Source organism: Fragaria vesca, linkage group LG2 (genome assembly GCF_000184155.1).
Source record: "Fragaria vesca subsp. vesca linkage group LG2, FraVesHawaii_1.0, whole genome shotgun sequence".
Taxonomy (NCBI): domain Eukaryota; kingdom Viridiplantae; phylum Streptophyta; class Magnoliopsida; order Rosales; family Rosaceae; genus Fragaria; species Fragaria vesca.
The window spans coordinates 1,059,940-1,073,520 of record NC_020492.1 but is presented as its reverse complement, the minus strand read 5'-3'; the positions used below and the strand labels follow the sequence as shown (position 1 = coordinate 1,073,520).

Below are 13,581 nucleotides of genomic sequence, written 5' to 3'. Positions count from 1 at the left end.
AAGTCTGGGAAAAAAACCGACGAATTGTTTTTCTTCGGCTAAACTGTGGGACTATAGCCGACGAAATTTTTTTTTTCGTCGGCTAAAGTCATCGCAAACGACTTTTTCCCGACGAAATCTTAGCCGACGAAGATCTTAGCCAATGAATTAAGCTAACAGGCCGACGAAATTTTTTCGTCAGCTAAAGTGCTTGTCCTAGTAGTGTATGATTGTTAGAATAAATTAGTGGGTATGGATCATGAGAGAGTCTATGCTTCTAAGGCAACGCTTTCTTTAACACATTATTGCCCCACTATCAAGTGTGCAAAGAGGATTTATCAAATATGTCTTTAGGATACAATGAAGCCTAACACAAAGCTGTTGTTGATCTTCATTTTGCACCCACGAAAACCAACCTAAACACTCAAAAGAAAGTTTACAAGATGGCTCAAGGTTACTAGAAACTAATTGTGCACTATTAGTTTCTAATAGTTTTATTTGTATGAAAACATGAAAAATGTGGAAACTTTTTTTTTTTTTAAATAGTCAGTTACAACTTTCATAAATTTAGGTAAAGCGAATGCCTGAACTTGCCATTACATACTCTATCGCTATTATCTACAGATAGACAAGTAGTTGTGAGGCATACCTCACCTACTACACAGGATAGACTATCCTTTAGTAATCGTACTCATAAAACACCCTAGGCCGTATCCTAAACTAGCCATTACATACTTTATCGCTATTATGTACAGATAGACAAGTAGTTGTGAGACATACCTCACCTACTACATAAGATGGACTACCCTTTAGTAATCGTACTCATAAAACACCTTAGGCCGTATCCTAAAGGATGAACCCATAGGAAATAGGACAACTGAAACTAAAAAAACTTAACTAAAAGATAGAGTTGGCAAACCCAACATAGTAACCCAATGAGGCAACTAAGGAGAGTGCACGCCAGACCCATCAAGTTGGATTTGGACCAGCCCACCACTATCATCCTCATCCCCGAACGATCCCATCGGCCAAGATCCGGCGACCAAGCCTGCAACACAGCGGCCATCCTTTCCCGTCACCACAGCTTCACCGTCGCAATCCAAGACTCCCAAGCCACGCCGCTGCATTCTTGCGCCGCCCTAGACCCGTCCCCGATCTAGATCTTCACATCCAACACCGTCAAAGAACGTCATTTGCAGAAAGAACCAAACTCGGGCTCCAAACCAGGAGCATACCCCTGCCGTCGTCGCACCAACCCAGCCAAACCCTGCCCTGAAATCTTGCTCCACCTTAATCTCTTCCGGAATATCCCAAGAGGCAATAGGCCATACTAGAAGCATGAGACTTCGATTACTCGAAGGATAAGATTGTTTCCCCATCCGAAAGCATACCCTATGACAACCACGAAGGCCGGAGACCTTCGCCGGCGTCCGGGCGCCACCGGATGAGATCGAGATTGTAGTTTGGAGGCTTGGAGGCGGAGCGGCCATAGTAGGCTAGGGTTTTGATTGAAAAAGGTGGAAACTTAAGATCTTCTTACTATTCTCTATTGAATATTGAGACTTACTTCATTCTGGTCATATTACTTCATTTAAACAAATCCAAAATGTGTAAACTTAAATGACACCTTTTCATTTCTACAATAGAAATTATATTTTGAAAATTTCTCCTACAATGATATCCAAATTTATGCTTCTATGGTCTCAGAAGGTCCAAAGTGTTAATATCGTTTGCCATTAAATTGCGGCTCAGAATTTCGCTAGGTGTTCCTCAACACAAGCAGCTTTAAACTGGGTTCTGAGGCTTCAATCTTTTTTAACAATTTTGATTAATAGTTTCGAAATGATGAGGTATTATAGGATATCCATTACATTCCCAGGTTCACTCATTAAGCATTGGCTCATACTTTTAAGCAGGAAGTGATCAATAAAGGTGTGTTCACTTTAGAGATTGGAATATGGGATGACGGTATCTGAATTCTTCTTCTACTGAAGGAATCCCAAGAGCATAAGCTTGTTTATATATGAAATATAATTTTGGAATCAATCATAATGAATGGCTTCTTCTGGCTTTCCCCAACAAAGACTGTAAAGAAGCCTCATTCCTCAAGGTAAATGAACTCAGGTTCTAAGTTGTGTGCAAGCCTCATTCCTTACCAGCATCGGAGAACAGACAACAAAGGAACAGCCTGATGTGAAATTTCAACCTTAAAAAAAGTATGCATGTTCCTTCCAAAAAAAAAAAAAAAAAATATGCATGTTAGCAATACCATAGGTATCATTCTTGTTTTAGCCAAAAAATTTCTTTTGTTCTTTTTCTAGATGCCTAAACCCACCTTCAGCTGGAATTAATTAGTACTTGTAGATTGATACTCACATTTTCCGTTTTGAAGCAAGCGTATATACCAGGATACTAAATAACTTGGCAAGAAAAAGTTAATTATCAGGTAAAAGAAATAAAAAAGAATCTGCACTACTAGCCAATTTAAATTTATTACAGACATATATTGTGTCTGAAGTTCATCTTCAAATCAAAGAGAGTCAAGTGACTCAAACCAAAAAAATGACATACTATATATCCTCTTGAAATTCTGAAGATTTAATAAAATTATCTAATCTTTTCTTCCGGTTCATCTCAGTTTCCGATTCCTGAAGCCTCGCCTTAATCCTCACAACTTTTTTTGACAACTTAATCTTCTCAACTTCCACCCTGTGGCATCTGCTTCCTTAAAATTAAGAAATTTTGAAAAACGACCACTATTTGATCACTAAATTGATTTTTAAGCTTCCTTTTTAAAAATTCCAACTGCTTCATCAACCATTTCTGCTCATCTACATTATTTACTGGCCTCGTATGAATATGTTCTACTGTCAACATTTTGTTGACAATGGTTTCATGCACTAAACATATGTATTGGATTCTTTTTGTTGCGGCCTCATCCAGTCCTTAAACTACTATTCCTCTTTCAGAGATGGAAGTATGGAGCCTCCGTTTGCTTTCTAGAAGGTGAAAGTTGTTGCACGTTTTTTACAGCTGAAGTAGTACTGGTTCTTCTTGCTTTCTCAAGGTGAAAGCTTCCGACTCGATTAACTCATATCCATGGCGTTTTTCTTCCTCGAGTTACCCTAAACGGTTTCCTTGAATGTTTATACTGATTATTTGATTAATGCAACCAGGAGAAAAGAAAATATATTTGTGAAAAGACTAGAAGGAAAGCTGAAAGTAAGAATCAGTTCATTTAAAAAAATAAAAAAATAAAAATAAAAGATAGGCTAGAAGCAGACTTCCCTAACACACCCAAATCCAAGACGATCATGATACACATCTTGGATTTGGCTAAATCTTTAAGCAAGTTGAGTGGTATCATGTAATAGACTAACAACAATTTTCATGCGCCGAGTTGGACTTGGACTGCCTCAGTGCCTTGTATTGTAATTTATAGCAGCCAGATAATTGCTACGGTTTGATGCTTGTGGTCATGGTTGAGGGGATTAATTCGAAATCTAGAACCTTGTAAAACATTGAACAGATCACTAGACAATTTCAGGAAATCATTGTTAGTAAGACTAACAAAAGGAGAAAACCGAAATAATTTCTGCAAACCACTGCAAGTGTCTGAATCACTCGACACTACATCCAGCAGTAGAGAACACAAACAATCTGTACCAAAGGTCAAATAGACATTTGTAAAACTTCACGTCACTATTTATCGCTACTTTTAAAGCTAATAAATACTTGGGAATATTCACAACCCTAGCGGAATGGAGAAAAAAGGGAAAATCTACATCAACAAAACTACGCACAACCAACATCCTTGAAGGTACCAGGGAGATAATCTCAAACCAAATACACAGCATGAAGTTTTTTTTTTTTCTTTCACTTGGTTTACTCTTCTCGCTGACTCATGAATACACCACTTATGATGCAGTTATGCCTTTTCTGTTGCACAATCCCGAGAAAACCTCCGGTTCCTCCATTGTAGTTCTAACTCGACTTTTATTTACAATATCACCTCCGACGACGTTTTGTCTCGACCTGAAACAGATTATGAACAGAAGTCTAGTAATGATGGTAACCAGGGAAGGTAAGTTAAAATTCAAAACATATATATGTGTGTGTATAAATCAGTATACCGACTTGCTACTATCTTCTGCCCGCTTGTTTACAAGAGATGTTAAGGCGCACACATGTTAATGATAAATACATTTCAATGTCTCTCAGATAGTAAAGAAGTTCATTACAAAACACTAGTACTGCATTAGTATCTATGTTCTGAATGAAAAGCAGCAGACTAATCTGTTTTGCAGAAATTACCACACATTAAAATGACAACTTCACGAGCATAAATTATATGCAAGCACATTAAATTTTCTCATTGACTATGCTATGAGATTCTAAATTATCACAGAAGCAAACAGAATATCAGGAAAGTTAATAATTCTAATTGCTAGATAGATAAGAATACACAAAGTTCAAGATATGTAATGATGAACCAAGATCAATTTATCTAGCACTTAAAAAGTGTACCTTTGTATCCAACTGTCTGGAAACAGTATGCGAATTCTCCAACTTCTTTTGACCCTCGGGTGAACAACTTTCACAGAAAAAGTGCTCAAGTCTTTCGGCTTCCTCTGCACTCATGTCTATACAAGCAGGATGAAACCTGAATCAAATATAGTAAAGTAGTTGCATTGGTAATATGGTACTGGAATGAGGCAGAAAGTACACGTAAAAAGTAAATAAATGCATATCTGTTGAGAAAAAGCATATTCTATGATTCCTTCCATAATCCACTTTTGCGTTATGCTTGGATGAAGGGAAAAAAGATGGTAAATAAATGAAAAGGAATTCATGTTTTGGAAAGAGAAAATAATTGATTGTCAGAATTCCCCCGTAGGACATGTGGTGTTCCGGGACCATTTTATAATTTCCCTTCCTCACCTCAATTTTCCATCAAAAGGTGTCAATTTGAAGTTCCTTGTAAAAGTTTCCTTCTATTACTTTATTAGTTTCCAAACAATGTCTTTTACGTTTTTAATATTTCGATTTGCTATAAATTTTCTTATTTATTACACGTTCTAAATTCTAAATAGACACAACAATGAAATGGAAATCACAATGAATTGATGTGAGTTGTAGAATCCATCATCTAAAAATTTCCCAAGATTTATTAATTCCATCCAAACAATGTCACTATTTAAATCAATTCATTTCCATAAGCCTACAGACTTAGCAACAAAGCTTATGTTCAATCCATATCGAGATACGGAATTCATGACACATAAACAGACATTTCATAAAGACCAAACCTTTAACAGGCGAAAGCATAAGGCAATGTGATTTGGCTACTGGCCCGAGGCATGGACATGTATGATTTTTGAGTACAAATTAAAGACAAAAAAAAAGAGAGAGCAAGTACTAATTGTGAGACTCCAAAACCCAACATTTTAATTTACCGCCGTACCCCGCCTTAAAGTCAAAATATTCGGCAAGCCAAGCTTCCACTCTACCAGCTTCTATGAACTAGATACACGGTTCCTTAATGAGGCAATACTATCCCCAACCACCTTCTGTCCAAGCTTCTTTAAAATTCAGTTCAAATTCAACGTATACATATGACATCTAAGATCATGCGAACTAACTCATCGATCTGAATTTATTCCTATAATAGTTTCCCAGAAGAACGCCACTGCTGCAGGAATTATTAAATTTTATATGAACCATATTCTCTCATAGAATAACTTCATCGTCTACAAACACTCAGCCTTTTCACTACTCACACATTATTCACCATACGCGGGAAAACATTTGCATTGCAAGTTCACTAGTAAGTGTAAAACCCAAGGTTAAAAAAAAATTAAAAAAACACCTCTAATTCTTATATACAAAATGTAAAGATTATTTGTGTTTAGATCATGCACAATTGTCTGGAAGAAATAAACTAAACTTATGAGCAAGACCTTTTACAGCAGTTACAGACTATTGTAATGTATATACATTACATTAAAGACCATAGAAAAGAAAATGGTTATATAAAAGAAAACAGTAATGAACTGGGTTTGTCATTATTTGAATTCTCATTTCTCACTTTTCAAGCAAAACAAAAAATGTGAAAGTTAAAATCTCAAACCCATTCCAACACCATCTGTCTCAGCGAAAATTGTTTAGCTATAAGCCTAGAACAGAAACTAACTATAGAAACCAACTTGTGAAGGCCATATACATATATGGTCGGCAGGCATTTATGGGAAAAGAATAAAAAGTACGAGTCCTAATCTTAGAGAAACAGCAATTGGAAATAGTGATGTTTCATCAGTCATTTGTCTAAAGCTTCTACTAAACCACAAAACACCATATCCATATTTCAACTTTATGATTAAATTTTGAATCCAACATGTCTCGACGCAGAACATGCAACTTTAGTAATATCCGACTTACCAATCATTACAACCCTCACATTGAACCATGAGGTCATCTGGGTTATAAGGCATCTCACACTTGCAGTACCTACCACATAACAATGTTTAACTGTGTTAAACAAGAACAACTCAAGATAATTAGCATAACAACTAATATAATTGAAATTTGTGGGGGAAGGCTGCAACTAACGAAATTGTGGGAACTTAAACCAAGACGCAAACACTTGAAGAGCTAAAAGTTGCATCCCCTAGTGTAACATAAAAACTGAAAATAAGCTCTAGTTTCTCTTCTCCTATTGAAGAGCTAAAGAACTAAAATCTTCATCAAACATCAACACAACAATTTCATTGTCGATTTCAATTCCAAAATAAATAACACTAAGAGACATGGTGAACATACACGGCAACTCGGTCCGGATTGAAGGAACCAGTAGTCGAATTATACTCGAAACGACAAAAGAAGTCGTCATTTCCAACAGCGTCGAGCTTGCTATAACCCCGAAAAGTATGCACAGTACACTTGCCCTCTATCGTATCAGCGCTCTGAACGTCGTGGTGGTCGGAGAGGAAGACCTCCTTGGATCCATGAAACTGTCGCCGGCCGCCGATGGACTCCTCCGGCCGATAGTACCACCGCACGTGCACCTTCACGTTTGCTCCGCGACTGTCCGCCTCGATCCGCTCGATCTTCGCCACGTACGACGGCTTCCCCGGCTCCGACGGCCGCATCAAAACGCAGTCGCCGGCTGCCACAAAAACAAAAGAAATCAAATTTACATTTCCTTTCAATTGAATTTGAATTTAGAGAGGAAAGTGTGGGTACCTCTGACGGTCTTGTTGATGGGTTTGACAGTGTAAGAGTTGAGGGTTTGTCTTGGAGCTTTTGGTTTCGCCATGGATTTAATGAAAAATTCTCCAAATCCTCCAAAAACCCAAATTGAAGATTGAAATTTGAAACCAAAAACCCAGATGATCAGAAATGAGTAAAATTATTATACTGATTGGACAGGACGTACGAGGAGGTGAGGCGTAGAGTGGACGCGCGAATACTGGATCATCGTCTGACTTTGCTTTGGTTGACGTTGTGAGGTTTGTGTTGACTCTGGAGGAAGGTACTAGATGAGTCTACATACTTGTGGACTAGAGTCCTGAACTGGCATCGATACTTGAACCAGCATTCCTGCCTCGTAATATGTGCAGTCGGATCGGTGCAAATTGGAAAATTGGTTCGGATGTAAACTTTTTTACTTGCCTGAATAATGTTTTCTATCGCATGGCCCATTAACGGTTAGCAGGTGGTTATTTACGTAACAAACTCGACCACATTTACTTGTTTAGAATGAAATCAGTTTTCCATTCTCATATGAGACCGGAAAGTTTATTGGCAACACGTCGGCACGCACTGATTCATCATGCTCAAACATGAGCCGATCGTTCGTTCAGGACGGTTTATAGATCATCAAATTTCCACAAATGGAATGAGAATGTCTTGATTATTCAGAGACAAGTGAATTGGAAAAAATAATGTGTGAATCAGATATAACTGGCAATCTGGCATGAGATAATGAAAGAATCAATGTCAAAATCATTCCTACACCTATAGCACGATCAGTTATCAAACTACGAGAGTAAGGATCATCCGTAGTGACATGAATTTTGATACTTATGTTAAACGCAAGTATCTCATATATTGAAATTATTTCCATGTATGTATATATTCGCATAAAATCTCATACATTGGATGTTAAGACCCATCCCAAATTTTACCCTAAAACCTGGAGTAAGTCCTGCGGGGACCACCTCCAAGGAAAATTTACCGAAAAATTCGACATAATCTCCCTTGAAAATGGACAACCCTATCCTGAAAAATTCAGATAACACTCCTATACCAACACATCCAACCTCAACACCTGGAGCCACCCGCTCCCCCACAACACATCCACCACACACAAAATATAAACATCTTCTAATCCAACACAAAAATATCCAATTTATATCATACATCATCCTTTGGATATCTCCCAAATTAATAAACAAAGACTTAGCACACAACCGAACTATTATACAAATAATCCCAAAGTAATCAGAGCTACTAAACACTAGCGGAAGCAAGAAAATATGGTAGTAGGTTAACAGGTAACCTACTGATGAAAAGTGAAAGAGATGTGAGTAACTATGCCTCGCCTCTGACTAGTGTCAACCCGAACTCTGCAGACTGAGCATTTTAAAACGGAGGGCCCATGGGAAAACATTTGAAAAACGTTAGAGTGAGTGGACAAAAATAAATTTATAGAATATTTATGCTTCCCAATTTAAATTTCCATAGAAAAATATGTTGCATGCGACAGCTCAAAAATTGGCAATTACATGACTAGCTCCGGTTAGTTTCCAAAACTCAAACAAATGAAGCCTCTCAGGCTAAACTATATCTATATATATATATATATATATATATATTTACACTCGTCATACTCTTTGTATGATTTCTTACGAAAAAATATAAGAAAGATATAAATTCATACAAGACTGCTACGCTTGCGTCTAACGCTCACGTCATGCCATAATGGAATTTTACCTTATTATGCGGAAAAGCACGAGTTTATATATATACGTGCATATTCCCTATATAAATTAAATTTATATAGGGCTAGGACGATTGCGTCTAACGCTCACGTCACATCATACTGGTATTTTACCTCATTATAGCCGAAAAACACATATAGCTAGCTAGCATTTATTTATATACATACTATCCTCATAATCATCCATATATGAATATATAATCACCGAAATTCTCAATTCCGGTTAGTCTCCAACAAAAGAAAATATTCATCAATAAACCATTTACATGCACACTATTTAAAACAAAAGTCCACTCACAAATTAGGCTTAAGCCTGATGTCGATCCGAGACCTCTTCTGCTCGAGCCTCCTCACGTCCTGTTCCAAATATAATATTAATTCCCAACCAAAAATCCAAAACTTACACAAAATAGGCATAATTATATGTGAGCCTTAATCACACTCATCCTTGCCCAACTTCGTCATTCTTAACTCAATAGGGTCCAAACTTCACCGAACCTACTGGCAGCTTTAATTCAACTTTCTACCGATTAAACGACTTTAATCCAACGGCTAGATTCTCCTTAAATAACCGTCAAAATTACTAAGCTTTAAAAAATTCACAAACCTATCCAAAACTCCTCCAAAAATTCTAAAATTCACATCAATAACTCCCATTAATATAACCAATCAAAAACTATGAAAATCCCCTAAACAGCGGCAACGGCGGCCGGAGGCCGAGTCCCGCGACCTCCAATGCCTACCAAATTTTAACAGCAACTTACTCTCAACTCACTCTACAACTTCTTTAACTAACACAACACCCAATCCTAAGCCTAACTAGGTCAATCGAGCGAAAACATTCTAGAAAACCCTAGAGCTTCAACACCAAATATCTCCTTACCTAGCTCAAGAGGGAGAGACACCTTTGGAGGGATGAATGCACGGGAGGAGTTTCCTTTTGAGCCTAGCAGCTCCGGCTATGGCGGCCGGATGAGTTAGTTCCGGCAAGAGCACAGTTGGCTCCTCGAAGGAGTTTCCTCTCGTTCGGTGGCGCTGTGGTCTTGCTCACCGGCCTAGGGAGAGAGGGGAGGAGAGAGGGGTTCTACCGGGACAAGAGCGGTGGTCTGGGACGGCCAGAAGGCAGGCAAGCGGCTGGAAGTTCGTCGAGGAGGGGGCTCGGGAGAGGGCTCGGGGAAGAGAAAAGAGAGAAGAAGAAAAAGACTTTGGGCCTCCAACACCCGGTCCAACTCCTTAATACCACTCTAAAACACTCCACTCCATAACATAAAACACCCCAATAAAAATACCCTAATAAAAAATTACCTTATACTAGCTAAAATTTACCATTTTTACCGTCATCATATTTTCTCCTACAAATAATTCTCCGAAATAATCGTCCCTCAAAAACCCTTTAGGGACCAAATAAATTATAATCTCATTAACGAAGACGGTAAAACTCTTATTAATATCAAGTTAGTAAATAATGTAAAAATTTAAGGATCGGGATGTGACATTGGAATCATTCATTTCATTTACATTCTCATTCATGATAAATGAACAGTGCCATGGAATCAAACTGATCAATTTCGGTGTCAACTAGTTTTATTTAATTTAGTAATTTCCTAACTGACTACGTATTAATTGATATTCTAAATTAGATATTTGAATACCAAACTTCACTCATTCTCAAGCCATTTCCATTGCCTATACTAAAAATCTGCTACACCGAGATAATCTGAATTAAACATATGTCTCTTTAAATCTGTAACCCATTGGAATTCAATTTGTAACGTCTGTAACGACATAAATGAGATCAAAATTCTATAATTGTTGGTTCTTTAATCAAAGTCGTATTTAGTAGCCTCTACATTCCTCACACTATAAATAGCGACATATCCTACTTTGGTGAAACACAACATTATTTGAAACACAATTCTTCTCTCTCAAAAACTCTCCTCTCCCTTATTCCCTTCAGTGATAGATAGAATGTACAAGCAGTTTGTAGGTGTTCTTGTAGCAATGCAACCGTAGAACTCGAGAGGCTGTTGTATCCTAGAAGACAAATGCCAAACAAGCCTCGAGCACCAATAAAGGCAAGGTAATTGTCTTAAGGATAGTGTGTGATAGACACGTCTCGGCTTCTTCCAATTCATCTTCTTCCTCCTTTCATCAAAATTTGTTAGTAACTGTTAGTGTTTTTCATTTGTTTTTATAATTATTATTTTAATTATAAATTTTAATTTAACTTGTTATATTGCAATATCACAACCTGTCAATTAACCATTTGATACTGCATATATAATTCAAGGGTTATATTGGTTGCCTAAACAAATTAAAGTTTTATATTAAAATTTGTTGTTGCTTTACAGAAATAGTTAGACCTTTACAGAAATAGTTGTCTAAACGAAATTGGTTGCCTAGCTACATAGATGTTGTTGCCTTATGCAACTTGTAGCCGACGTATGTGTTGCATTCGAAAATAATTGTTTAAAATAATTACTACTTATGGGTGAGTTTTCAGAATTGAGAACCGGAAGTGGTTCTGGAAAATCTATTGAAACAGCTAAAGGGTCTACCCAAGTGTTGACCATGATGTGACTACCATTGTACATGTCTCAGTCTCACATGTAGGAAAATTTGAGAAGTTCAATGGACTTCACTTGAAGAATGAAGATGTCATGCAAGATGTCATTAAAATAGTGATGAGATGTATTAAAACACCACATGAGCTATAAATCACATCGAGTCCCTTGGTTGCCAAGAAGGACGTGACAATCTAAAGGTTTTGTTAAGGTGATTGATTGTCAATATCTATCCAATTCTTAGCAAAAATAGTGAAGGATGACCATCCATTTGAGCTAGCTACACCTCCAAGATATGACCATCCATAATAAGACAACATTATGGCCATCCTTCACTAGTGTTGCTGAGACTTTTGCTTCTCCCTTCCGAATTGGATAGATATTGATAATCACTTCAACAAAGCTTTCAGATTATCATGTCTTTCTTGACAACCAAGGGACTCAATGTGATTTCTAGCTCAGGTGGTGCCTCAACACCACTTATCATTATTATAGTGACATCTTGAATGACATTTTCATTATTCAAGTGAAGTCTATTGAACTTCTCAGGTATTTTTACACTTGAGACTGAGACAGGTACAATGGTTGTCACATGCATGGTTGGCAATTGAGTAAACTCTTTAGCTTTTCAGCAGATTTTCAAAAACCACTTCCAATTGTCAATTCATAAAACTCACCCATAAGTATTAATTGTCAATTTGTTATTGACACTTATTTTCGAAGGCAACACATACGTCGGCTACAAATTTCGTAAGGCAAAAACATCCTTGTAGTCAACCAATTTCGTTTAGGTGACTATTTTCTGTAAGCCAGCAATAAGCAGCTTCCAAAAAAACTTTAATCCGTTTAGGCAACCAATATAATCTTTGAATAATATATAAAATATCTAATGGTTAATTATGTTAATATTGTAGGAAAACAGGTTGTGATATTGCAATATAACAAATTAAATTGAAATTTATAATTAAAATAATAATTATAAAAAGCTAGCAAATGAAAAACACTAACAGTTTCCAACAGATTTTGTAATGAAGAAGAAAATGAATAGGAAGAAGCCGGGACATGTGTATCACACACTATACTTAAGACAATTACACAACATTTATTCAGGCACATGGTTTGTTTGGCGTTCGTCTCCCAAGACACAACGACCTTTCGAGTTCTAGGGTTGCACTGCTACAAGAACACCTACAAACTTTTGATACCTTCTATCTATTACCAAGGGAATAAGGAAGAGAGGAGAGTTTCTAAGAGAGAGAGTTGTGTTTCAAATAATGTTGTGTTTTCAACAAAGGAGTATTTGTCACTATTTATAGTATGTGGAAGATAAAGGCTATTGCATACAGCTTTGATTACAGAACTAATGTTTATAGAATTTTTTATTTCATTCAAATTCTATTCAATCTGCCGTTACATATGTTACGAGTTACGAATTGAATTCCATTGGGTTACATGTTTGAAGAGATATTTGTTTGATTCGAAATTCAATTCTCAGTCAACCCATTCAATTCAATTGTTTTTTTTTCTTGACTAAGGACGATAAGCTTTTGGAGAAATTTTAAATACACACCTCTAATCTCTTAATACACACCTCTATTATTTTATGTTTCTATTAAGATTTTATAGGTAAGTTAAATGACCAAAACAAACATCTCTTAATTAAAAAAAAAAAAAATCGCGCTAGAAGTATTCTTTTCAACATCTTCTACCCTAAAATCGTTGAAAGTACGTCTTCTCCTATAACCCCAACTCTTCTCCACAATTCATTTGGGTTGTCTTTTTTTATTTTTATTTTTTTTATTTTTATCTGTATCAACTTTAGTTTGATCTTGCATATCATATTCTCAAGTACTGCATCTTTATTATGACATGTTTTATCGAATAACTAGATATCTATGTTTAATAACTACTGTACTTCTACACTTCTACTATCTTATGAATTTTGAAAACTTGTATTGATGATTTGGAGTTGGGATATAACAATAATCATTTGATTATAAATTGAACAATGATAATCAAAAAATTTCTAACAAAAAA

The 13,581-nt window shown here is 36.5% G+C and overlaps 1 protein-coding gene across 1 annotated transcript; it reads right to left on the bottom strand.

Moving 5' to 3' along the window:
- Positions 1–3,492: 3,492 nt before the first annotated feature.
- Positions 3,493–7,551, bottom strand: LOC101293938 (BAH and coiled-coil domain-containing protein 1-like). The gene is made up of 5 exons (XM_004289607.1): positions 7,222–7,551; positions 6,799–7,144; positions 6,418–6,486; positions 4,507–4,642; positions 3,493–4,014 (listed from the first exon to the last, which is right to left on the bottom strand). Exons 1-5 carry the CDS (start codon positions 7,292–7,294, stop codon positions 3,988–3,990), a joined length of 651 nt encoding a protein of 216 aa, XP_004289655.1. The 5' UTR covers positions 7,295–7,551; the 3' UTR covers positions 3,493–3,987.
- Positions 7,552–13,581: the final 6,030 nt, after the last annotated feature.

Bases quoted from the DNA above. Each gene is read 5' to 3' on its own strand.
- LOC101293938 (XM_004289607.1), bottom strand. From the start codon at position 7,294: ATGGCGAAACCAAAAGCTCCAAGACAAACCCTCAACTCTTACACTGTC. The intron at 6,487-6,798 runs GTATGTTCACCA...GTTATGTGGTAG, and splicing joins AATCCGGACCGAGTTGCCGT to GTACTGCAAGTGTGAGATGC. The intron at 4,643-6,417 runs GTAAGTCGGATA...TATTTGATTCAG, and splicing joins TGTGAGGGTTGTAATGATTG to GTTTCATCCTGCTTGTATAG.